The sequence below is a fragment of the Pectinophora gossypiella genome, chromosome 4 (assembly GCF_024362695.1).
Source record: "Pectinophora gossypiella chromosome 4, ilPecGoss1.1, whole genome shotgun sequence".
Taxonomy (NCBI): domain Eukaryota; kingdom Metazoa; phylum Arthropoda; class Insecta; order Lepidoptera; family Gelechiidae; genus Pectinophora; species Pectinophora gossypiella.
In genome coordinates, this window is record NC_065407.1 from 2,260,159 (window position 1) to 2,287,185 (window position 27,027).

The 27,027-nt window shown below is 37.3% G+C and overlaps 1 protein-coding gene across 4 annotated transcripts in view; it reads left to right on the top strand.

Annotated features, from left to right (window-relative positions):
* Positions 1 to 27,027, top strand: part of LOC126366220 (proton channel OtopLc-like) — a 136,704-nt gene that overhangs the window by 88,221 nt on the left and 21,456 nt on the right. For all 4 annotated transcript variants that reach the window (XM_050009249.1, XM_050009251.1, XM_050009250.1 and 1 more), the window contains 2 exons: positions 4,774 to 5,022; positions 16,982 to 17,131. In XM_050009249.1, coding sequence (XP_049865206.1) covers positions 4,774 to 5,022; positions 16,982 to 17,131 — 399 coding nt within the window. The remainder of the gene's footprint in view (positions 1 to 4,773; positions 5,023 to 16,981; positions 17,132 to 27,027) is intronic.

Below are 27,027 nucleotides of genomic sequence, written 5' to 3' on the forward strand. Positions count from 1 at the left end.
AAAATAATTAAATGTTGTAATAATAAGTTTAATTTTCAATAATCATCTTTTCAATGTAGCATTTCTTTTTTTTTAATAATTGTACACCTGCATGCAGGCCGAACAATACAAGATTGTTATTTAAATTATTTTACCACCTTTTTGTATTTTATGTATTCTCGCAAATAAATTGATTTGATTTTGTCGTAACTTATTGTAGATTTGTCGCTAATGACATTAACTACTTGGCCGGACAAATCTGAGTGCTCTCACCCGATCGGCAACATGCTACATATATTGTATTCGTAAGTTCGTCATGTGTGATATTTTAATGTTGTAAATGTATTATATGTGTGTAGGTTATACCTAAATAACTTTATTATTATTATTATTTTATTAATATTTATTATTATTATTTTTATTACTATTAATATTTATTATTATTATTTTTTAGTATTATTATTGAGGAGCTCGGTGGCGCAGCGGTAAACGCGCTCCGTCTGCGATTGTTGAAGTTAAGCAACTTTAGCAAACGCCGGTCACAGGATGGGTGACCACAAAAAAAAAATCATCTCTAGCTCCTCCGTGCTTCGGAAGGCACGTTAAGCCGTTGGTCCCGGCTGCATTAGCGGTCGTTAATAACCATCAATCCGCACTGGGCCCGCGTGATGGTTTAAGGCCCGATCTCCCTATCCATCCATAGGAAAGGCCCGTGCCCCAGTAGTGGGGACGTTAATGGGCTGGTGATGATGGTGATGATTATTATTATCGTGGCACTCAGTCTTTCGTCAGGTTTTTGCGACGACATAGGTACATGGCGTCTCTCAATACTTTGATAAACCATTATAACGGCCTATTTTATATTTAACGGCCTTTGTAGTCCAGTGGTTGAGCGTTGGACTCACGATCCAAACCGGGTTCGAATCCCGGTGGGGACATATCACAAAAACCACATTGTGACCCCTAGTTTGGTTAGGACAGGCTGATCACCTGATTGTCCGAAAGTAAGATCCGTGTTTCGGAAGGCACGTTAAGCCGTTGGTCCCGGTTACTATTTACTGACAAGTGAGTAATCCTTACATGAGCCATGTCAGGGGCCTTTGGCAGATCAATCATAACCTTGATGAGGCTGGTATTCTACCTCACAAACCACACGATAAGAAGAAGACCCTTATAGCAAAAATAACAGTATAATTTCTTTGTCTTTTTAATTATATTAGTGCTTATTTTCATTTTATTCGAAACTTAAATATATTTCAAGAAAAAAAGAAATCTAAGTACTTAGGTCTCCAAACCAATATTATCCCAGTAGGGTATCGAACCTACTCCCCTGTGTAACCGGAACATCACAGTGAATAATGAATGGAGTAGCGTGATTCAGTGGTAATTGCGTCGCATTAAGGTTGTACCTAATGAACATGCCCGCTTTTAAAAGGTTTTTGCGCTCCACAGAGCTCGGCGCGCGGCGGGGCCACGCGGGAATCCCACTGTTTTTTTTTTTAATTGTTGTTGCAAATTTTTTTCGACAGCTAATTGGCTTTATTTTACTCCCATTTTTACTAGTTATATAACTTAAAAGAAAAACAAAAAAATATATGGTAAGCGTTAATAATATAATAACATATAATTATGGTTTTGACGAAGCTTGTGCGGATTGTATTATGTATGATTTCAATAGGCTTTCCCTTCTTTAAAAAAAAGAATGATGGTACTGACGAAGCCTGTGGTGGATTTACATTCTGTTTATTGTTATCTTGTTGAATTATATTTGTTATTTATTTCCGAATGACAGATTAATGAAAAATGATCCAATAAACTCTAGTTTCTTAGTTTCTAAATAAATATTTTTTCCCTTTTTGATTTAATTTTGATTAAATGAAAAAATATTAAAACATTATGGTAAGTTAGTGGTTATGTCAAAAGTCCATTTCACGAAAAAGCGTTTTAAAGTTTTTTTCTTTTCATCATTTCTTTTTACCCATTTATCCAATGAGGGACTCTAGGCTACGTTCCCGATTGATGACTGAGACTACTTACTGATGTAAGTGAGTAATCGTTACATGAGCCATGTTAGGGGATTTGCCGGCTTAATAATAACCCTGACACCAGGTCTGCTGAGGTTGGTAATCCACCTTACAACCCACACGATAGAAGAAGTAAAGTTATGATGATAATCAAGATGAGTCAGCATTCGACAGTTGATATCAATATGGAATCTATCTTGATGGGTTTGATATCTGTCCGAGTATTATGATATGGGTTCCTTATTCTATGATATGGGTGAGGTTACGTAGGAGGGATGGGGATAGCAAAAATCGATTAAGGTGTCATATTGATTCGAATGCGTACGGTCACGAGTACTATTAGGTATGTATACACTTTGAAACCATGTCACATTAACTTTTTTGACAAATTAAACCGTAAGTCTCATTAAATGTCAAATATGATAGTGCGACAGGGTTCTAAACTGGGTACATGATATTGCTTATAGACTGTACGTATGTGGTTTTCACCCGTGATTTTACTGGGGTAGGCTACGAATAAATAGGGGGTAGGTATATTATCGAGGAGCTCGGTGGCGCAGCGATAAACGCGCTCGGTCTGCGATTGTTGAAGTTAAGCAACTTTCGCAAAGGCCGGTCATAAGATGGGTGACCACAAAAAAAAGTTTTCATCTCGAGCTCCTCCGTGCTTCGGAAGGCATGATAAGCCGTTGGTCCCGGCGGCATCAGCAGTCGTTAATAACCACCAATACGCACTTGGCCCGCGTGGTCGTTTAAGGCCCAATGTCCCTATCCATCCATAGGGAAGGCTCGTGCCCCAGCAGTGGGGACGTTAATGGGCTGGTGATGATGAGGTATATTATAGCCACTAACGTGGCTTTTCGAGAAAATCGTGTAATAACCTGTTTGAAAAACCGAGTTTATTTATTTGGATATGTACATTTTGTAAATCCATCCATGCATAGACAATATATTATTTAAAAAAAAAACTTCCTTCCGTTCATCATTGTTAATTCATACCTTAAACAATCAAATCCATTTCATAGTATTCTGTCTGATGTTCTATTTATATTACGTTCCATCCTACTCACTTTCCTACATACTAACAGTACACATATCGTAATGCTATAAAATACAATCCCAAGGTTTCCCATTCGCTAGTATTCGAAAGTCTAGTTCACAACAAGGACCTGGTCTTTGGTTCACAAACATTGTGAATAAGACCTCGCCATAGACAAGCTACTTAGTTTCAATCCAAGTAAAAAAATGTGGTCTGAATTTTTACCCGAATTGAAATTACTTGAAAAAAGAAAGGGCGCGTTCTTACTATGTCGTAACGACTAATTTATCGTTGGACGACTGTCGTCTCTAGCAGTTCCTAACGATTATTTGTCGTTATTTGTTTTTATCGTTTAGCTACTATGGTAGTAGCTGTTCCCATTGGATAGATTTGCCGTTACGATTTAGTCGTAATGATTTTTTATCGTTTTACAACCGTCGTGCAAGCCGTTCCCAATGTCATGACAATCTGTTGTCACTGCGAAAAATGTCGTAGACGATAGGAAATCGTGTCGTTCTATATGTGAACATCTCCATTTAAACATATAAGACGACACTTAAAACTACATGATTATCTGTCGTCACGATTAAGTGGGTACAGTCATGAGCAATATAATGTACCCACTTTAAGACTCTGTCGCACTAACATATTTGACATTTAGTGAGACTAACAGTTCAATTTGTCAAAAAAGGTAATGTGACATGGTACCAAAGTGTATACATATTAATGCTCGTGACCGTACGCGCCGGTTTTGTTGAAGAAAATCACGTCAGATTGTTGTTGTTTCACAAACGCGCGCTTACGTGGTTTCGCTTTAAGGCAACGATATGCTGATGGTTAAACCACAATAATAAATTGATGAAGTAGCAAATAATTTTCCTTTACAGACCTTGTGAAACATTTTTCTCTCAGTTTCTGCGCAGTGTCGTTCGCAAGATTTTTAATTGCAATTTACTTCTTTTAAAGAAGTTCTGGGTGCTCTTTCGTTTTCTGAACGAAGTTAATTAATTTCTGCACTTAGGTTGCTAAGAAATGTTATCTTGCGTTTGTTCTGTAGCTTTTTCTTCTAGAATTGCACAAATACAGGGTGTTAGTGACATCGTAACGAAAACTTCGAGGGATGATTCAACTTATTATTCTGAGTTAATATCAAGTGGAATTTTCCGTCGGAAAAGTATGAAACGGAAAGTAATTAAAAAAAAAAAAACACTTAAATTTTCATGAATTTTCCGACAGGACATTCCATTTGATATACCCCTCAGTATTCGTTACGATATCACAAATAGTCTTAAGACCGAATGTCCTACTAAAATCCAAACCTCATTCTTAGGAGGGTATGATGAGAATGGAAGGAGGAAAAGTGGTGTGTCAGGATCGTAGCAAGTGCAATTCCGTGGGCTCTGCCTACCCCAACGGGAAATAGACGTGGTCTTATGTATGTAATTATTAACCCACGGATATCCTTGTATATCGTTGACAATTACTTCCGAACAATATCCCAGGAAGAGGAAATGACTGAAAACCAGCGCTGGATGGCGCCATAGCATGGCTCCATCACAGCGCAAGCTGAGGCATTTCCTTTTGCCCGTATTCGTAATATTCATAATTACCTAGTTATTAATAATAATAATAAACACTTTATTGCACACAAATCAGTTCAGTTGCAGCTCTTATAGCAAATGTACATTTTTACTGGCAATAAATTTATTTTATTCTTATTCCTTGTTGCAGCTGCTACTCGATCCCGGCAAACAACATGTCAGGCGGCTCCCACGTGTCTCGGGGCACGTTCGCGGAGTCCGAGATATCCGGGGGCAGCGCCCCGCCGCTACCGAGCCCGGCCTCCGCGGGGGCTGCGCTGGTGTCTCCGGAGACCCTAAGCCGGCACAGCAGCCCCCCGCCCATACCGCAGCACCCCATACACCAGCAGCCGGCGCCGTCTTGCTCCTCGCATCGCGTGCATATGGAATCGCCTATGAGGTATTATTAAATTACTGTTAGCAATACAGTCATGGTCGTAGTGTGCTATAATTTCGCTTTACTTTGGGAACACGTCGTGCCCGTTCGGCGGCGCGGCGGTCGAATGGGAAAAAATATTTTGTTTGTAAGTACTAGTAGTAACCAAACTACTTTACCGACCGAGCTAGAATTGGGGTGCGGCGCGCGCGATATATAGGTACTAACACAGACAGACTACACAATACACATTCATGGAATTCGTATTTGTTTATATTATTACATTTGTTTACTAGTTTTACCTATAGTAATAACTTTTTTTTTTTTATTCTAACCTTAAGTATTTACGTATATATCTTTGCGATAATATTTGTCTATGTACACTCTAATTCTATTAATATAATTTGGTATATATTATAATGTATATTTTGGAATTGAATTTGAATATATACACCATTAACACATGTTTATGAAATACGATGTTCGTGCGTCACCCAACAGGGTCCACATAATATCAGCGTCGTGGTTCACGCCGCGACTTGTGCTGAGTGAGGCCCTTTTATCTCAGGACGTCCACCATCACCTTATGGTCATTTCGACAAACATCCGTCTTGCTTTTTTGTATTTGTTTTAGTGGAAATTTGATATGATGTTGTTGTCTTTTTTTGTGTGTGGCGTCCTTTTATAATAAACTTTTTCTATTCTATTCTATTCTATAAGTTGTCCTTTACTTACCTACAATAAGTGTAAGAAAAAGAGAATCGTTTTAGAAGAAGCTACCAGAAATAATCTAGGAACATTACCCCGATCACTCCACTCCATCCAAAATCAAGCGTAAGTGCGAAGGAGACAGATAGTCCGCGCGCGTTCCCCCTTGTAGCAGCTTACGGCCATTTAGACTAAAGTATGACCCAGAGGGGGTGAGGTAAATCTATTTCGCCTCCCGGTGCGTACTGTTATTCTTTATTCAATTTAACTGGTTCCTTCTTTTTTTCCAAAAAAGTATTTTTTTCTTGTACCTATTTTTCTTCTTTTTGGAGTGTTGCCTGGCTGTAACTTTTAATACTTTTTGTTATTCCGTCCTTTTTTTTTGTTCTCTAACTAACTTAAAACAAATTATACATACATGTTAATTACATAAGTTGTGCACGTCTGTAATTGGTGCAAACACCAGTGCTAGCCTTAAGAAATTTATATTAATTGTTCTGTGTTTGTACTGTTGATGTGCCTAATAAATAAAAATAAATAAAATAAAATTTAAAAATATCTTTTATCAGTAGGTAACATAGTTACGCTTTGAAGCGTCATTTCTAATATAAGGAACGTCTCATCCGCCTGAAATCACAGCAGCTTCTCACAATCTGTATAACAGGGGGACAGAGTCTGTAAAAAAACCTCGGCACTCGGCCCTATTTTCTGCTATAGTATGAGGAAAACATAACAGATCCACCATTTATGTTTTTCTCGTGGGAAGTAATCTATCATGGTGTCGTATATACAGTCTGTTAGTGATATCGTAACGAAAACTTTGAGGGTTGATTCAGATCATGATTCTCAGTTGATATTAAGTGGAATTTTCCGTTGCAACAGTATGGAACGGATAACAATTCCACTTGATATCAACTCAGAATCATGATCTGAACCATCCCGTTCAGTATTCGTTGCGGTGCACATTGGGTCGAAAGTGCTATTGCAGGGACTTACGATTCAACTTTCGTTTATCACATATTTGATTATGCCAATCGATAGAGCTAATCAAACACAATAAATGTTATGTTAGGTCATTTTTTCCTAAACTTTATACTTTGGTCAGAAAAAAACATTTTCTGTTTTTTTTTGTATGAAACGTATCAAAGACAGTTAAATTTCTGCCAAGTCCATACCGATCCAGCTGCGAGACCTTATTTTCTGTAATCTTTGTCTAGTTGACTACTCAAATGCAAAATCAGCATCTGCCTAAAGTTGCAATTCTTTGAAAGAAATGGGTCAGAAAAGGACAAAAAATTCAACATTTCAAAATTCAGTTTTATGTTTTATTAATTTATTATAAGGTTAGTTCTATGTTAAATACTATACAGAAATACATTACAACACAAGTGACAAAGTTAAAATGAACAAAAAAATATTTTGAAGGTACCTACCCAGAACATATAATTAATGAATAACCTTTACTTATGGTTTTTCGTTATAAAATTTCTCAAAATAATTATCCTCTATAGTATATCACTATTGCTCGCCATAAATTGTGACAATACATTCTTACAACTCTTATTAATTGGTTACCTACATAAGTTTTAACAAGATAATAATATAATCTTAAGAGATAAACAAAAATATACTAAGTACTTAACTTGTAAAAGACAAAAGATATTATAGGAAAACTATCTGAAGAAGCAGCAGAAGCTCGTAACAAAGACTTCCGGAAATACAGAGAGAACCTTTTCAGAAAAATACGTAGGACAGCGACAAATGAAGACATTTTGCATAATCTTCTATTGTCTTCTGATCCAGTGATAACGAGTCTTAGACGTCGAATGACAAAGCAAAAGGGAATGATTCTTTCTTCCGAAGCCAGAGAGCTTTTGCTGCATTATCCGCTTGAATCTGATATAGAATTTATAGACATAAGTAATTTAGAAGATAGTTCTAGTGATAGTGAAGTGAATAGCATTTTAAAATAATGGCTAACTTTTTGTATTTAATATCTTTTGTCTTTTACAAGTTAAGTACTTAGTATATTTTTGTTTATCTCTTAAGATTATATTATTATCTTGTTAAAACTTATGTAGGTAACCAATTAATAAGAGTTGTAAGAATGTATTGTCACAATTTATGGCGAGCAATAGTGATATACTATAGAGGATAATTATTTTGAGAAATTTTATAACGAAAAACCATAAGTAAAGGTTATTCATTAATTATATGTTCTGGGTAGGTACCTTCAAAATATTTTTTTGTTCATTTTAACTTTGTCACTTGTGTTGTAATGTATTTCTGTATAGTATTTAACATAGAACTAACCTTATAATAAATTAATAAAACATAAAACTGAATTTTGAAATGTTGAATTTTTTGTCCTTTTCTGACCCATTTCTTTCAAAGAATTGCAACTTTAGGCAGATGCTGATTTTGCATTTGAGTAGTCAACTAGACAAAGATTACAGAAAATAAGGTCTCGCAGCTGGATCGGTATGGACTTGGCAGAAATTTAACTGTCTTTGATACGTTTCATACAAAAAAAACAGAAAATGTTTTTTTCTGACCAAAGTATAAAGTCTAGGAAAAAATGACCTAACATAACATTTATTGTGTTTGATTAGCTCTATCGATTGGCATAATCAAATATGTGATAAACGAAAGTTGAATCGTAAGTCCCTGCAATAGCACTTTCGACCCAATGTGCGGTGTCACTAACACCCATACCTACTTGTATGGCTACCTGTATGTACTCGTATGGGGTGTAAGTGACATCGTAACGAATACTAAGAGGGGTCAGCTCATTACATACATACATAAACAGCCTATATACGTCCCACTGCTGGGTACAGGCCTCCCCTCAATCAACCGGAGGGGGTATGGAGCATACTCCACCACGCTGCTCCAATGCGGGTTGGTGAGTATCAGCTCATTATTCTGAGTTAAAATCGAGTGGAATTTTCCATCGCAAAATTATAGAATTGAAAATATTTTAAAATTAATTAATTTTGCGACGGAAAATTCCACTTGTTATTAACTCAGAATCATGGTCTGAATTTTCCCCCTTAGTATACGTTATGATGTCACTGACACCTTGTATAAATAAATATATTCTTGTTATACATTTCGTAGCGCAAACTTTTGAAAAATGTTGCGGCGTCTATCCGTCTGTTGCGTACAGCGCCGAGGTGATAAACAGTTTATAACTTCACCTATAGGAGCAACCGGATTGTATATCTCAATAATTTAAATGCTCATTCGGAAAGGGACTGGTATTAATATAACATAGCAGGCTCATGACAATGTCCCAATGAGGGACTTTCCAGGCTACTTTCCCCAAAAATAATATAGATGGCGTTGTCCAATTTAACGTGATAATTACCTATTAACTAATTATTAAAAAATATAATATAATGACAGAAGTATATTAATAAAGATAATTGTTTTTTTATAAAAACAATAATATATTAATATATTTAATATATTTATTAATATATTATATATTTAATAATATTAAACAATATATTATTTTTGTTGTTTGATATTTGGATCACATTATGTATAGAATTATTTTGGTACCTATATTGCATCTCTTTATTTTGATCAGAATGATAATGAGTTGTATTGTATAAAAATAATAATAATATTAAAAAAGTTTATTTAGGTAAAATCTACGACACCATATGTATCACCATTATATATCAAAAAAAAAATAAGTTAAAAGAGACATTTGTCTGTTATCCATGAAGGATTTTTTTACAGCGCGATCTATATATTTTTTTGAGAACTTAGCCTGGAACGTAGTAAGAGGTGCGTTCATTACTCGATGAAAGTGAGAATACTATGGACGGATAATGAATGGGGATTTGATTGTTTATAGTACGAATTGAGGATGGTTAAGGTGATGCGTGTCAGTCAGCTAGGTAACGCTGCGTCAGCAGATGGCGTTATTTCTGCATTTTTCGTATTTTTTTCCATTTATTCGTTTAGTGTTGAGTTCTGACCCAGTGAAACGTTAGGTGGCGAAATCTTACATACATTATCTTTAAGTTAAGCTACAATTTTGAAGTATTTACTGCAGATATCATATTAAAACATTGCATCAAAAGTTGGTGTCATTTCAATTTGTGTACAAACACGAAGCTGTCACACACACATGCGAACTGGGTTAGCTATTAAAAGAGATGCATAATTTGAAGTCTACTTCTAACTTCTAAATGGCGCATTTGGTAAAGCAGTCGCCGCCATTCTTAAGTTTCACGGTTCAAACCCAAGTGCATGTTTTAATTGTTTTTACTTTTTGTATTTTTTTTTACAATTGAATTTGGCGAACCCGTTTATTTGTTACGGAATTTTCAAAAAGTATCACTTTTACCAGTAATATTATAATTATACAATAATGTACTTTGCACTAAAGTACCTTCCGTAATTTCCGTATTTTTTATTTTGTAAAATTCTAACAGGCATTAATCGCATCAGTGAACATGCGGCTAACTAAAAAACTACTGAACGGATTTTCATACGGTTTTCACCAATGAGTAGAGTGATTCATGGGCGTGCTTTAGGGTATATAATTTATACAAGTATTTTTTTTTTATAAAATGGTTCAAAAATGATGATGAATATCAAACATAATTATCGTTACAAATATAGCCGACTTGGAGCTTTCGGCGAAAACGCTGCCTGAGCCCATTGAGATATAACAAAACAACGTATGGTTGAATTGTTCCATTTTTGTAGGTCTACCGGAAAGTCCACAATATGTCATAATAATTATATTGTGTATAAAGAATTGTGTATATGTATTGTATGATTTTACAAATAACGATCACAGTACAGTAATAATAAGGTACATTTTTCCTAAATTGCGTCGGTTCAAACTTTGACGCATCGCGTTTGAAAGATGTAATAGCGCTTCAGGACGTCCCGCAAGCACGGCGCTGATGTCGCAGTATCCGCATATAATTATTATGACTTGTCATTTAGTTCCAATAAAATCCGCAGGACTTCATACGTATGTCAGTGACAGCTGGTGATAGCATGCGGGACACTTAGCAGCTAATCGAATTTTATGTTGTTTTCGCGCCCAGTCCAGACGACTTGCAGCGCATTTCTGGACTTATATTTACGCGTGGTGTTTATTGTTAGGTTAATTAGTTCAGGTTAGGACGTTTTTTTTAACGAGGACGTTAAAAAATGACGAGGCTGGGACGTGTTGAAGTAGTATTTCCATATATACGCGGCCTGAAATGGGTTGTTTCGGGGACCTGAACTGGTTGCTGTCGAACTTATTATCACGTTTTCTTGATTAAAATTCATAAATAAGTCAAATAGAAAAAAGAAAAAAGATTTTCGTTAGTTTTAGATCTGTCATGATGTCTGTGATGTTTGTTTATTATACATAAGAATTTCAAAATGTATCTTATTTTTTTTTCCCAAAGGGCAAGGCAAAGGGAACTATGCCCATACAGCCATGTCTTGTGTTTTTTTTTTCTTGATGATGATTAATGAAATGATGAAACCTAAGCCCCCACACAGACTCTTACTCCAAACCCCAAACGAAGTAAGCGGCTTGTTGGCGCAAAGCGAAAATAGATAGGTACACTTTGTTTATTGAATATTCCGATTTCAACTACCTATCTACTATCGGGAATGTTTTCCGACTAACTTAATGTGATCATTAACCACAAAACACCACTTCGTATTGATTATTTAGATTATTCAATGAAGAAAGCAACCTTCCCGTTCCCGGTCCCACCAAAAAGTCCGCGGCAAAGAGAATATAAATAAATCTGTATGTTGGATGGAAAAACAATTAATTATAAATGACTACTATTTAGGCCGGCAAATGCAACAACTTTTTTTTGATTTGGTTTTCCCCGAAGGGTAAGGCAAAGGGAACTATGCCCATACAGCCATGTCATTTTATGTATTGATTTTTTATTATAATATATGTCCTCTTTTAAAACACGGTACTTGTTACCCATTATTTAAAAATGTTTAAAAAATATGCGTTAAAACAAAAATATTTTTCCAATATTCCTTTTCTCAGATTGTAATATTTTTAGTTTTTTATTTATTCATACAAAATCTCTTTATAAATTGTCACTGACATTCTATTACACTTGTCAAGTTAGTAGTCAAAGCCTTTAGAGAAAAAAAAAAACTATCACGCACACACACTAACATTGACACCACTACACGCTCAGCAAATACACTGTAATCTGCACCACTACAAATGTAGAATTGATCAAAATTGAGGGTCTGAAATATGGTACTTCTCGTATTCGGACCCTAAATTTTTGTTAGTTTGCGAAAATAATACACCAAAATATTACTATTTATCGGTTTTATAACAATATTCCTCTATCCGTTTTCCTGTAGCACTGCATCAACTTTTGTATGGAAAACGAATCACCTTAATGAATGGGACGTAAGGCAGTTTTAAAAAATAAGAAAGGCGAGTCTATGGTGGGATATCAAGGTTAGAGGATAAGGGAAGAAGTGTTTTTATTTTTTGGAAAATGAATTAAAATACAAGGAGTGAAGATAGTTAAAATATCCCGTGTTATTTCTGTATCCGCATTACTAAGAAGTATTAAGTAATAACAGGCACATGTAACATCATGTTGCGTACCTAATACCTATTATTTGTGTACTCGGCTCACTGGCTGTAAAGTTTCGTGGGCTCACATTACATCCTTCCGCGGCAGAAAATTAGTCGTGTCAAATAAACGCCTTGTTCAGACTAAATGTGGCAATTTTCCTTGCGTACACAGCGTCCGTACTCACAGTGCGATTCTATCCGTGTGATATCGAAATGATGGACGATCTAACTCGATATACTTTTTATGAATCGTCAAAGCATAATGTATGGAGTGTATATGCAATGATGAATGACTAGTTATGACATCATTATTTGTTACTAACACTCTTAACTAACCATAGATCTATGGACTATTGTATTGTCTGATATAAATGAATAAATAAAATAAAAATTAAAAAGTGGTCAAACGTCGAAAAAAATGGCCAAACGTCGACGAACAGACAAACAAATATACATTATATATATAATCATATTATGTTTTGTAAATTTGTGTGCAATAAAGTGTTTTATTATTAATATGTTTGTCATTTCCATATCTAGGACTATGGAGTCCCGGACTTTTGGAAGGCGTGGGTGGGGACGATATTATACTTTATGGCACCAAAATAAAAATAAATAATTACAAAAAACTCGTCTTTAGACGAACTTGTTTGTTTGTATGTTTGTTCTTTGTTTTCTGTGCGTGTGTGTTTTGCTTTATGTTAGTGTGTTTGTGCAATAGTGGTGCCTGTTTAATCTAGTCTAGTCTAGCCGTCCTTTCCTTACCTACATTATTGTAGCCAGAAAGAGATAAGAATAAGAATAAAATAAATTTATTGCCAGTAACAATTTACATTTGCTATAAGAACTAGGTAATTATGAATATTACGAATACGGGTAAAAGGAAATGGCTCAGCTTGTGCTGTGACGGAGCCATGCTATGGCGCCATCCAGCGCCGGTTTTCAGTCATTTCCTCTTCCTGAGATATCGTGCGGAAGTAATAGAACTGTTAAATTAAAAGAAATTTAAGTTTGTGGAAACACTGGACACTGGAAACCTTGGGTAGATGGCCACTCCAATCAAAACCCGGACACGCCTTACAAAACCTCATTTTTATCAATGTCGCATTACCGTGTAAGTGCGGACAGACAGTTCGCGCGTGCTCCCCCTTGCTCGTCAGCGGTTTAGGGCCATTAAGACGTAAGAGTAAAGAGTAAAGTAAGACCTAAAATTGGAATGGGGCGGAGAGTTACCGTTCTATCTCTCTCTCTCTCTCTCTCTATTTAAGAGCTGCGCTCTTGTCGGTGGAGTAATCGCCATTCCTCTCTTCTTCCCGCCAAAACCTTCACCTCCCGATACGACACGACCTGCACCTTCTCTTTTATTTGTTTCATAAATGTTACCGTTATATACGTGTTCTTTATTCTATGCCCCATTCATCATCATCAGCCCATTAACGTCCCCACTGCTGGGGCACGGGCCTTCCCTATGGATGGATAGGGAGATCGGGCCTTAAACCATCACGCGGGCCCAGTGCGGATTGATGGTTGTTAACGACTGCTAATGCAGCCGGGACCAACGGCTTAACGTGCCTTCCGAAGCACGGAGGAGCTCGAGATGAAAACTTTTTTTTTGTGGTCACCCATCCTATGACCGGCCTTTGCGAAAGTTGCTTAACTTCAACAATCGCAAACCGAGCGCGTTTACCGCTGCGCCACCGAGCTCCTCATGCCTCCTATGCCCCATTACCGCAGATCAAAGTGATATCGAATTGCTCTGTGAGGAAGGAAGGTCGCACAGTCGCAAACACGGCAGGTAGTAATGAACTCTGAATAGAGCCCCAGGGAGACGAAAAACGAATTTGCGTCCTAAACTCCAGTTGAGGGTACGTACAATTTGCAAGCATCACCAACGCGGCGCTCAACCCCTTTGCTGTTTGAACGGTATTAAATTCGTTGATTGAGTCGCTCGAAACGATTGCTTTGATGGGATTTTAATTATAAAAAAATATATACCTATGAAACTCTGTGCGAAATATTGATGCCGGCTCGGGTGAGAGTCCTTAACACGACTCATTCATCCGGCCATTTTAATTTTGGCCGTAAGATGGTATAATTTTCCATGCTATGCCATCCAGGACAAAAATTATCTAGAAAATCGCCGCTGTAATGAAAGTGCAGTCATTGAAAATGCTAAATGTATCGTAAAATCGCGTAACCCGTGTTTTTATAAAAAAAACGTGATAATTTTATAAAGCAACATTTCCACTGGCATAATCCGATGTGGTTTTTCCGGGGATTTGCCGTGAAAGTCGTATTTTAGCCTCGGATTTATGAGGCTCAGCCGGAGGTGGCTGTGTGAAGATAATTAGTTAGTATATCTTGACATATAGTTGTTTCCCAACTCAGTAGATAGATATGAACTGTGAATACTTATTCTTGACTTTTGAACACATACATGACATACATAAACAGCCTATATACGTCCCACTGCTGGGCACCGGAGGGGGTATGGAGCATACTCCACCACGCTGCTCCAATGCGGGTTGGTAGAGGTGTTTTTACGGCTAATAGCCGGGACCAACGGCTTAACCTGCCCTCCGAAGCACGGAATTATCTTACTTTTTCTTTATCTGGAGGTCCGGGTTCGATTCCCGATGGGGACATTGTCGAAATCACTTTTTGAGACTGTCCTTTGTTTGGTAAGGACTTCTCAGGCTTGAATCACCTGACTTTTGAACATTAGACTATTATTCCGGGAAATTAGTTAATCTTACTTGCGGCGAATCTAAAATAAGTACATACATACATACATAAACTCACGCCCGTAATCCCTAATGGGGTGGGCAGAGCCACAAGCAATCAAAGACAACTTGCAGCCACTGTTGATACGGTGTCGTAAGCTAGATATGATGAACCTTATGGTGATAAGGGATCAGCCTATCGCCCATAACATTAGTCCATCATCTTAGAGGACACAATCCCTCTGTCGGTTTTTACGACATGCCCGGGAAGACAAGCAGCTGAACGTGTTCTATGTTTTTTATTTGCTCCCAGAACAGCATAGAAGCAAAAAAAAAAATAAGTCAAAAATAAAATAAAAAAAACTTAAACTATTGAATATAAATAAATGATATTCAATTCTCAACGAGATGTGGTAGCCCAAACCTGCATTTTCGACAAATGTATTTGACCTAACTTGTATTGGGCTGGTTTTCCCTTCTCGGGTTGGAAAGCCAGACAGGCAGTCGCAAAAAACCTATCAAATATTCGAGTTAGGTAATCGGACCCTCTGAAAACGTTAGGGAGATAATGATCATTGTGAGAATTAATCTCAACGATTAAGTAATATAGAGTCAAAATTTTTGAAATATCACTCTTCATTTATTTTGTTCGAATCATCTACCTAGTATTTACAAGCTTTTTACAAAAGCGACTGCCTGTTTTCCCAATACAGATTAGGTCACATACCTCCGAAAATGTATTTTCGTTTCCTCACGATGTTTTCCTCCACCGCTGAGCACGTAATAATTTATGATTCAAACATGAATTCTAAAACTTTGACAAACATTGGTTTAGGCCTATGCTGGATTGAACCTGCGACCTCAATGTGAGAGGCAAGCGTTCTACCAACTGGGCTACCGCGGCAGTTATTTGTTCAAAACCAAATCAATCTTTTTCTTCTATCGTGTGGGTTGTGAGGTGAATTACCAACCTCATCAACCCTGGTGTCAGAGTTACTATTGAGCCGCCAAAGGCCCCTGACATGACTCATATAACGACTACGTACTTACATCAGTAAGTAGTAACCGGGACCAACGGCTTAACGTGCCTTCCGAAGCACGGATCGTCTTACTTTCTGACAATCAGGTGATCAGCCTGTAATGTCCTAACCAAACTAGGGACCACAAAGTAATTTTTGTGATATGTCCCCGCCGGGAATCGAACCCAGGACCTCCGGATCGTGAGCCCAACGCTCAACCACTGGACCACGGAGGCCGTTACGGCCAAATCAATTGTCAGCCGGGTTTGATTGAATTCGGGAAGCATTTCTCCCTGACAGGGTTCCCAATTAGGGATCAGTCCGACATGCGTCTGTTAACGGCCCTGTTGTAAACATTTTCAGTGGGTAGATACATTCATTAATTAAGCTTGTCACGCGCGGTAATGCCTCGTCCTGATACTCGTGAAAAATTACCAGATTTTTTTTCACACACATTTTTCATGTCCAATTTTGAACGAGGCTAATTAAATGTTGAGGAAATTTACTAATTGGTTTCTGTTATATTACTTAAATGTGCACGTTCATTTATTCACTAACGTTAACGCTGATTCCGTGCTTCGGAGGGCACGTCAACAGTCCCAGCTATTAACCGTGTAAAAATACCTCCACCAACCCGCAGTGGAGCAGCGTGGTGGAGTATGCTCCATACCCCCTCCGGTTGATTGAGGGGAGGCCCTGTGTCCAGCAGTGGGACGTATATAGGCTATCTATGTTATGTTATTTGTTATGTACGTTAAGAAACTTTCCGAACATCGAAAGGAAAAACGGAATCCTTAGTATTACTTTGTTGTCCGTCTGTCTGTCCGTCTGTCCGACCGTGTAGGTATTTCTAGAATTGCATAGAGCGACTTTATTTTTTTTTGTTTTCTCCTTTTCTCGTTTATATTGCAATACATTCTTTATAACTTACTCCTCAGGTTATCCAGTCCGCCATCGCTATCGCTGGGCGGGTCCCTCTCGTTGCAGCCGGTGCTGTACGGACCGCCGGGAGGTGCGCACGCGCCGCTACCCCCCGCCCGACGCCCCTCGCGCCCCTCGAATGTGCAGCCTGTACATGTTATTAGCGCGTGAGTATCTCCATCGCGTCTCAACCCTAAGAGACAATCAGACATTTTATAAAAAAGTTTATCTCTGTTAAAATGATTATGAGCAATGTGTTCAGTAAGTACTATAGATAGCTTTTGCAGCTTTACAAGAGACATCAAGGATAAGACAAAACTGTACCTTGCATCTTAAGTCCCAGAGTTTACTTTGAAATCCTGGTTACAGACGGAAAGTCTATTAAATTTACAGCTTGTGTACTTTGCCAATAGCAAAAACAAATAATGCCAGGACGAATTCCCAGGTTTGTATCACGCTTGTTCAGGATTTCTGGCACTTTGCCAACAATAAGAGAGATATATAGTATGTAAGTACGACGTAACGACGGCGACGTGGCACCAAGTACGTTGACATCATTGCGTTGCGTCGACGCAGCATAACCGCTGAGGCGTCGTAATGTATCCACAGCACACGGTGCGGTGTGTCCTTACTCTATATCTGTTCCATCTAACGTAATACTGTGTGGCGCAAAACTTCCTTTCCCGACGACCCGATCACTCTAGCCATAGAGGCAGCCAATCAGCTCGCGACACCAAACACTTCAGGTCCCCGATACCGACCCCGCCGGCGTGGTCGACGATTTCCCTCATTCAGCGCTTATCGCTATCGACCCACTAGGGTCGATTAATTATTTCAAATATTTGTCCTCTCAGACGACGCCCTGAGCCGAGGTTCGCGCCCAACTGGGCACCCTCAGGCCTGTTGTCTTAAACGTTGTACCGGGTGAGAGCCTTCAGCGCTCCCCATTTGTCCGGCCAAGTAGTTAATGCCATCTGCGGCAAATCTACAATAAGTCACGTCAAAAAAAAAAAGCAAAACTTCCCCCTTTTAGCATCACTTTCGAACGGACGGGATATGAAGCAGATTTATTGGCATCATTTTGACGTGCATATCTCTCCTATAATTTAATGGAAGCAGTGAAGTGGATTGAACTCCTGTATGAGTTCATTTCGAACTCAGTACGGCTAACATGCGCAAAGTGATAGATTTTTGTTCAATGGTCATTTAACGATTCTGACGATATAATTATGTCGTTTTATTGATGTGATAGGAGCTCGGTGGCGCAGCGGTAAACGCGCTCGGTCTGCGATTGTTGAAGTTAATTCAATTCAATTCAAAACAATTTATTTCGGATAATACATCCATAATTTGTTAGTAACAATGCACTTACTTACTAGGTTAGTTAACAATCAAATTAATTATTAAAGTGTTAGTGACAATGAAACTTAATTCTATGTTAGTAGTACAACACCTAAGTTAAGCAAAAGAAAGATAATTATCGCTGTAGATAATTCGCATTTATGTAGTCGCAGTTTTTGTGATTTTGGTAATTGCACTATTTGGGAAATGAAATTATGTCAATAAATCGCGAAGTTGAAATTTGACAAATATGTTTCTGTGAAAAACTGTAGATCCATTTAATTATCTAAATATCAAGAGTGCTTTTTTTTTTTTTTTTTTTTGTTTAGACGTGACTTATTGTAGATTTGCCGCAGATGGCATTAACTACTTGGCCGGACAAATGGGGAGCGCTGAAGGCTCTCACCCGGTATCAAGAGTGCGATCTCTAAAGAAGTCTATAGCAAATGGTAGTGATCTATGTGTATCAGATTAACTAAGTACTAGAAATAAGCGTTTTCCTCATCCGACTGACTAGTCCTTCTATTTTTCGTCGTAAACAAATAAAAGTACTTACCCACTTCCGGCATATCTTAATTCTATTTTTATACACGGCCCCTTTTCCCACTCTTTAACAACATCCTCTACAAATAAAATGAGAATTGAAACGGGAGTGTTCACATAAAAAAGTGTAGTAGGGCCAATCATTGGTCGGCGGTAAAATTGCCAGAGTGAAAAATTCGAGTACCCCGCGCGTAATAAATTAGAAGAAAACGTAAAAGCTCAGACGGTGTTGCCAGCCTCCCCTCGTAGGGAGCTAGCAAGCTGCAGGCATCGACGATACAACAACTAGACTCCGAATAACAGACGAACTGGTTCCGTCAACACATCTGGCTAATGGATCTGATTTAAGATGATCATGATGAAACAACATTTAATCAATCGCGACTAGATTTGTGGTCTGTCGTCGTGTTCGAAAATCACATTCTGGTGTAATTTTGTACAACAAAATCTCGATTTGTTTCAATTTTCAATCCAAGGGTAAAACTTTTTTGTTACCTGGATTGAAACTAGCTTGCTTATTGCAAGGTTTTGTTAACGGAAAACACATCCAAATGTAAGTTTTACTATAAGTTTTTTAAATGTAAGTTTTTTTATTTGTCTTTTTGTCTTTGTTTTTTTTTTACTATTTTTTTATTTCTGTAATGTAAGTTTGTAAATGTGGCGTCCAATATGGAAATAAATATTTTCTTTCTTTCTTTCTTTCTTTTCTATAAGGGGACGACATGAACTTGATCTCAGATTACGTAACAGTTTAGTACTAAGTACATCTAGATGTCTACTTGGTTGTATGGTCGATGCTCCCCTCACAGGGCGGGAGTTGCTAGCTGCAGGTAATCGACTTTACAGGGTTTTATTACCACAGCTATTTTGGGATGTTTATGTAGATGTTTCATTTATGACGCGCCCGTTAATCAAGTAATCTCGAGTGGGCTCGGAAATGGTCTTGGTGAGAATAAATAAGATAGTATAGGTACGTTTGGTATTCCTTTTATTGGCTTCGAACTCTTTTAGGGGTCTTCAAAGAGAATGTAATCACCACATTTAGGGGCCTTAACTAAGTTGCAAACAATAGGGTAGTTTTCTAGGTCAAAGATAAATTATGAAATTTTGTTTAAAAATACTAAATAAAACCAGATCCAAGGGTGACAAAAAACGTTTTATTGTTCTATTTAACTTGTTTTAATAGAGAAAAAAATAATAATAAGTGCGAATTTTGTCACGTTTTTCTATGACGTCATATGTTGCTTTTTCATACAAATTCCGTAGAAATATCGTGTTTTGACGTTTAGAAAAAAGGAATTGATTTGACTAGTTGGAAACTACTATTATGACAATCGATCGTGACAGTGTTAAAAATGTATGGGATTAACATAAGGTGACATGTCAATCTCATACGTTTTTATCACTGTCACTGTCAATTGTCATAGATTTTTAACTCACTCAAAATAACTTACGAAATATCAGTCACCAAAATAATAAATCGAGTCGGTTGATTTTAAACTTACATGTGTATAATTTAGTCATTCGTTTCCGATCTTGGCAGAATTATCTTATTTATTTATTTATTTATTTATTTATTTATTTATTTATTTATAGGAAAACCAACAGCTACATCAAATAGTATAAACATAAATATAAATCACAAAAGAGCCAATTATAGGTTTCCACAGATAGACTTCGGTATTATGTTGGTCATACAGCAACAATAGATAGCAAAATAAACTAGGTGCCTATACAAACATAGCAAACACATTTCACGAAAAAATCAACCAGTCGCCCACAATGCCCGGGATAGAAATCTGCAAGCAGAAAAATGCCTGCGATCACGTAATTACAACGCATGATACTCCCAACCAACTAATATCTTTTTGCCAATTTCCGCTTCACTGATGGTATACTACAGTTGAAGATATCGATATCAAGATCTTTTATTATGTTATTAAGGTTTCTGCCTGCTCGCCATAGAAAACTGTCCTGTCTATAGTTTTTAGATGCTAATGGTAGTGAAAATGGTGGATAAACCCTTCGTGATCTAGTGGGAACGTTAAACAAAAGCTTACCTAACAGTTCCGGACAGTCAACAGTCCCATTGGTTATACTCAGCAAGTACGATATATCCGCAATCTCACGCCTCGCTTCAAGGGATAAGAGGTGATGCTGCTTGCATATGCAAATATAAGATGAAGAACAATATGGTTTCTTCAATTTAAAGCATAAAAACTTTATAAACTTTTTTGTATCGATTCAATTCGATCAATATATTTCTGATATCTGGGATTCCATATTATCTAGCTTGTCATGTCCAACAGCTGGGCAAAGGCCTGCCTTTTATTCGTCCACGACGAAGGTCACGTCCACGTTCATTGTTATACCTAACAACCATGCAGAAAAGTGACAATCTAATCGCGCTATCTCTGTCTATCTCTATTCAGCGGGCTTAGCACCGTAAGCAAGCGACCCTTTCTTGCCGCGACAGAGATCATCTGTCTCTTTCTGTGTACCGTTAGAGAGTGACGGGTGACGTATGTCGAGGCGAGAAAGAGTCGCGCGCTTACGGTGCTCTAAGCCTGCAGATTCTGGCAGGCACTTTTTAGATTGACAGCTAAAAAAAGAAATTGAAGTAAGTTTGTTTGAAAATAGTAAAACTAAAATACAATTCAATGCTACTGTTTGGGTCTGACGGAATAGTCTTTATTTATAGATAAATAATGCATTTTAAAGATCAGAAATTCCATTTCTACTTATTTAAAAACCCAACGTAACTAATCTCCGGCAAAACTCCAGCATAATTGCAGCAAAAGAAACAGTTGTATTTAAAGGATTATGTTTTTAAAGCACTCACCCGTGTTTAGGGAAACTGACAAAGAGAAAATTAAAAGGTTCAAATCCTGGCCGACTTTTTGGATTTAATTTTCTCTTTGACAGTTGTACTTATCTATCGACATCCCACAAATCCCGTCCCTAGCTCAAGATTCGCACCCGCCTCGGAAATTGCATTTCTCCTCTGAATGTGCAGAGTAATGAAAAGCTCTCGTCTCTGTGACACAATGTACAGTGGTACCACTCAGTGTTTACACCGCAATCTTAGCGCTCTATCCCTATTTTATGCTCTACAAACACTCTTTCAACACGGCCGCAGAATATTCTAGAATTTTAAAAGAATTCCCGCGTTCAAGGGAATTTAAGGATACAATCTTGTAGCGCTGCTTTATGGTGTGAAATTCCAGGTCTATGGTTCAAAGAAACTGTTAAAAAAAATGCAGTTTTATAAAAACTTAGATGAATTCGAAAATTTAAAAGAATTCACGTCTTGGAGGGATTTTAAGGATATCATTTTTGATTTAATGTTTTATGCTGTTTTATCATATGATAATAGAAGTTTAAAAGGCTTTGGGATTATGGTGGATGTTAAACTCGTGAGTTTCTCAGGTTATGATGAATCAAACATCAGTTTCATGTTGAGGCGATCGTTTACCAACCGGTTTAGGATTTCGTAAATCGACATTGAAATTCCAAAATTGAATGGCCAGCAATGTTTTCATTACATGGTCTCCTGGCAACAGTCGTACTGAAATCCAATCCAGTTCAAATGAAACACGAGCCCGGCACATGGTGTGTTTAAAAATGCTAAACTTTTTAAAACAGCTCATTTAAATGTAAAGGAGTCGCGTGATGAGATAACAGCGTGACCAGACATTAGCCGCGAGTAGCCGCAGTGAAATAATATTTGCCGCTGCATGGGTACTGCTAACTACGTGGAGACGACAAATAAACAAGACGTTACACGGACGTTGCTTCCCCACGTCGTTGTCGGAGTAGACTCTCCTTCACATTGAATGCCACGACGTTGGCATCACAACAGACGTTCGTGGAATTTATATGTCAAATTACGGAGCAGTGACAATAGGGTAGTTTCCAACTAGTCAAATCAGTTACTTTTTACTAAACGTTAAAACGCGAAATTACTATGGAAGCTACCGGTTACGTCACAGAAAAACGTGACAAAATGTCCCACTTATTATTACATTATTCTTTATTAAAATTCATAAATAAGTTAAATAGAAAAAATATAACATTTTTGTCGCTATTTAGTAATCAGAATTTCGTAATTAATCTTTGACCTAAGAAACTATCCGATTCGACGTCGTAACCGTAACGGACATCGCTGTGGCATTGCTCTGACGTGAGTTTAGACCTGGCGCAGGAATTGTTATTTGTTTGGATAAACGTCGTTTGTATGAGTTTTAGTCCCGTCGAGAGATCATAGAAGAAATAATACTACTTAGGTACAGAACGGTAATTTTGCGCTTCGCACAATTCGTGTCGGCGACCTCAGCCTCTGTGGGTCTTACTTTAGTTTTAAATGGACGTAAAGCGACTAAGGACTAAGGGACAGAGCACGCTGATTCTGTCTCGCTTGCACTTATGCTTTAGGCACATGGTAAGAATGAGATTTTTGAATGGAGTGTCCGTTTCGCGATAGCGTTACCCATGCCATAGAACCTGGTATGAAAAGGCTACGCTGCATGCATTCACAACCACTGCACCGTGAAATCCAATGCCTGACAGTTACCGATTTCATGCCCGCTTTTACATTGTCTGGTTTTGATAGAAAAATACTAAAATTGGAGGGAAAATTGGTTTATCTACAGCAGGAGCTGTTAGCAGAAATTGGAACTGCTTTTATAATAGGAGAGCCGTGGGTTTTGTGATCGGGTTCGATTGATCCTAAACAGAACTGTACAGAGAGACGCTGGTAAAGAAATACTTAGGAGTTAATAATATAATAATATCAGACTGTGTAAACTAGGGGGGTTAAAATACCTGAGTTTAAAATGGCCACATAGAAGCAATTCATCTAAGAAGGCAATGTTGCAATTTGACATTAGCGCATATAAAAGTAAGTGCGCAATGTAAACAAATGTCAAATAGCAATATTGTTTTCTTAGATGAATTGCTTCGATGTGGCCATTTTAACCCCTCAGGTATTTTTAAGTTTATTTTAGGCCTAGGGGTACATCGATTAGATCCAGGAGGTTTTAAGTAAAGGCCAGGTCAAAAGTACTGTCAACCGGCTGTCATGCATGGTATTTGATGAGAGAGTGGAAGAAGCGTGGTCTCTACCTACCCCAATGGGAAATAGGCGTGATCTTATGTATGTGTATATGCCATAATTTAAGGTAATTATGCGCAAATTGCTTTTACACTTCAAGTCGTGGTAAAAATTGCAGCAATTTTATGCTTGTGAATTTATACCGCTTCGCCAGTGGACTTGAGTAAACTAATCTTGGTAAATCTGCATAATAACCACCCTACTGAACACAAAGATTTGCAGAACTTGAGAACATTTCCTCAAATGGATAATGGAAAAGTTGGGTTGAGCAGGTTTGTAAGGAAACAGTAATATCGTTTGTCGGTTTTAGGGTTCTGAACCAAAATGGTACAACCCTTATGGCGACAGTAAGTCGCTCCGTTCAAAAAGTGCCCGTGATTTCTAAATCACCTACATAAAATAATACTAGACTTGAGATTCTGTCACATGGCTACAATAACATTATTAAGAATATTATTATGGCTTTGTTGTCCTTCCTTTTTTGAACTTGATTGAACTTACTAAACCCCGGCCCCGATTCCTGCAGACACATTCTAATTTTATTTTAAATTATACCTGTCATTTTCTTATCCACCGAAAGAGAAAGGGACGGATGATTGACAACTGTTAATTTTAAAATGAATAAATAATGCGGGCGAATAAAATAGCATCTCGCTCATATGCAACCTATTTGACGTGTGCTGTCAACCTATTACAAATACAAATATACTTTATTGCACCAAAATAAAAAGAAATATTTAGAAGACTTTTAACTAGGTACGTGGCAAATGGCGGCCTTATCGCTTATCGCTTTTAATTCTGTCGGTTTATGGCCAATATTACATTTTGGAAGGGCTTTAAAAATTTCTGCTTAAAATTGACATGTATTCCATAAATTTTATGCGTGCCGACAACCCATCCCTTTCTTTTTCAGCGGATAAGAAAATTACAGGTATAATTTAAAATAAACTTGGGTCGTATATTAGGTTCAAGATAAATTATGAAATTCTGATTACTAAATAAAGACAGATCAAAAACAAACGAAAAACATTTTCATTTTTCTATTTAAACTTATTTATGAATTTTAATCAAGAAAACCGTGACATTTTATCACGTTTCTCTTTGACGTCACAGTGTGCTTTTTTATACAAATTCCACAGTAATTTCGTGTTTTGACGTTTAGTAAAAGGACCCCGATACCACTTATCGCTATCGACCCACTAGGGTCGATTAATTCTTTCAAATATTTTTCCTCTCAGACGACGCCTTGAGCCAAGGTTCGTGCCCAACTGGGCGCCCTCAGGCCTGTTGTCTTAAACGTTGTACCTACCGAGTGAGAGCCTTCAGCGCTCCTCATTTGTACGGCTAAGTAGTTAATGCCATCTGCGGCAAATCTACTGTCATTGTGACTTATTGTCACGTCAAAAAAAAGTAACTTGTTTGACTACTTGGAAACTAGCCTATTAGATGGTGTATATGTCGCAGGGATATGATAAAAACGGGGATTTGATCAATTTCCTAAGGGATTTGATCAAATCACGGAAGATGTTAAAATAACAACACGATTTTATCTTTTCCCTAAACAAATCTAGTGAATTGAACAAATCCCTAAATTGCTTCAGTGAAATGACAAAAATAATTTTGCTTTGGTATTTTAAATGTTAGGGAATTGATCAAATCCCCGTTTTTATCATATCCCTGCGACATATACAGGAACCAGCACCAATGACGTCATGTTAGGTTGTTTACGTAGCCCAAGTTACCACACAAAGGCACCCCTAAGCTTAACTAAGTATAACAAAAGATTTTGTCATTTAGCATACTGTTCTTGAAACCACGATTCCTGGGGTAGGATAACTTTGGTAATTATACCCCGTAACTTCTCGCTTTGGTGACAAGATGGGACAACTGACGTCACACAACTCCTTTACAAAATACTACATACTACAACAGGCCTGAAGGTGGCCAGTTGGGCGCGAACCTCGGAAAAATATATGAAAGAATTAATCGACCCTAGAAAACGCGAATTCACTATGGAGTTTTTATGAAAAAGCAACCTGGGTCGTCACGGAAAATGTCGCACTTATTAATACATTTTTCATTATTAAAATTCATAAATAAGAAAAAAAAAAAGAAAGAAAACGTTTTTTGTCACCTTTAGATCTGTTTTATTTAGTAATTAGAATTTCATAATGTATTTTTGACCTAGGAAACTACCCAATTAAAAAACCAGGCCGGTGTATATTGCAACTATTTCAAACCAAAAATAATTTGAATTTCGATTGCATCATGGATAATTGAAGCTATTGATGTTTAAAAATATATGTTACTTACTAATTAAGTACTATAGATTGAAAAGCCGTGGGAGCCCCGTTGGAAGAACGCTTAACTCTTACTGTAAGATCGCAGGTTCAAATCCAGCACGGGCCTAAATCTATGATTTTCGAAATCGTTTTTCGAATTCATGTTTGGATCATAAATGATTATCACGTACTCAGCGGTGAATAAAAACACCGTGAGGAAACCCACATACCGGAGTAATGCGTTTCGGAGGTATGTGACCAAAGTCCTAATCCAGTCGCTTCTGTAAAAAACCGGACCTGTCAAATCTTCAGGTTAGGTAAGCTAGCTTCAGAATAATGTGATATGCAGTCGCTAATTTAATTTAATCACTTTTATTTCTACAATAAACTTCGTTTTATTCTGTGTTATAGATAAAAATCCTTATTAGAAAGTAATCATATCATATTGATAAATCTCTTAAATCCGATTAATGACGATTTGACGCGGAAACAATGTGTTTATAGAAATTAGAAAATTTTAATAGAACAATAAAATTAGTACCAGACAGTGTGCAATTTCTAGAAATGCTTATCGGCTACAAGATCGGGGTGAAAACTTTACCAGATATGGAAATATATTGAAAAACATTTAGGAACAAAAGGATTAGTATAATGTAATTTATTGAAGTAGTCGTAAGTGTATGGATAACGAACTGTATCTAATCATAATTTGTAAGACTATGTTCACCGCCGATAAGGAGACAGCGATAAGAATTGCTTATTAATTATTGCTTTGTTTACCTTT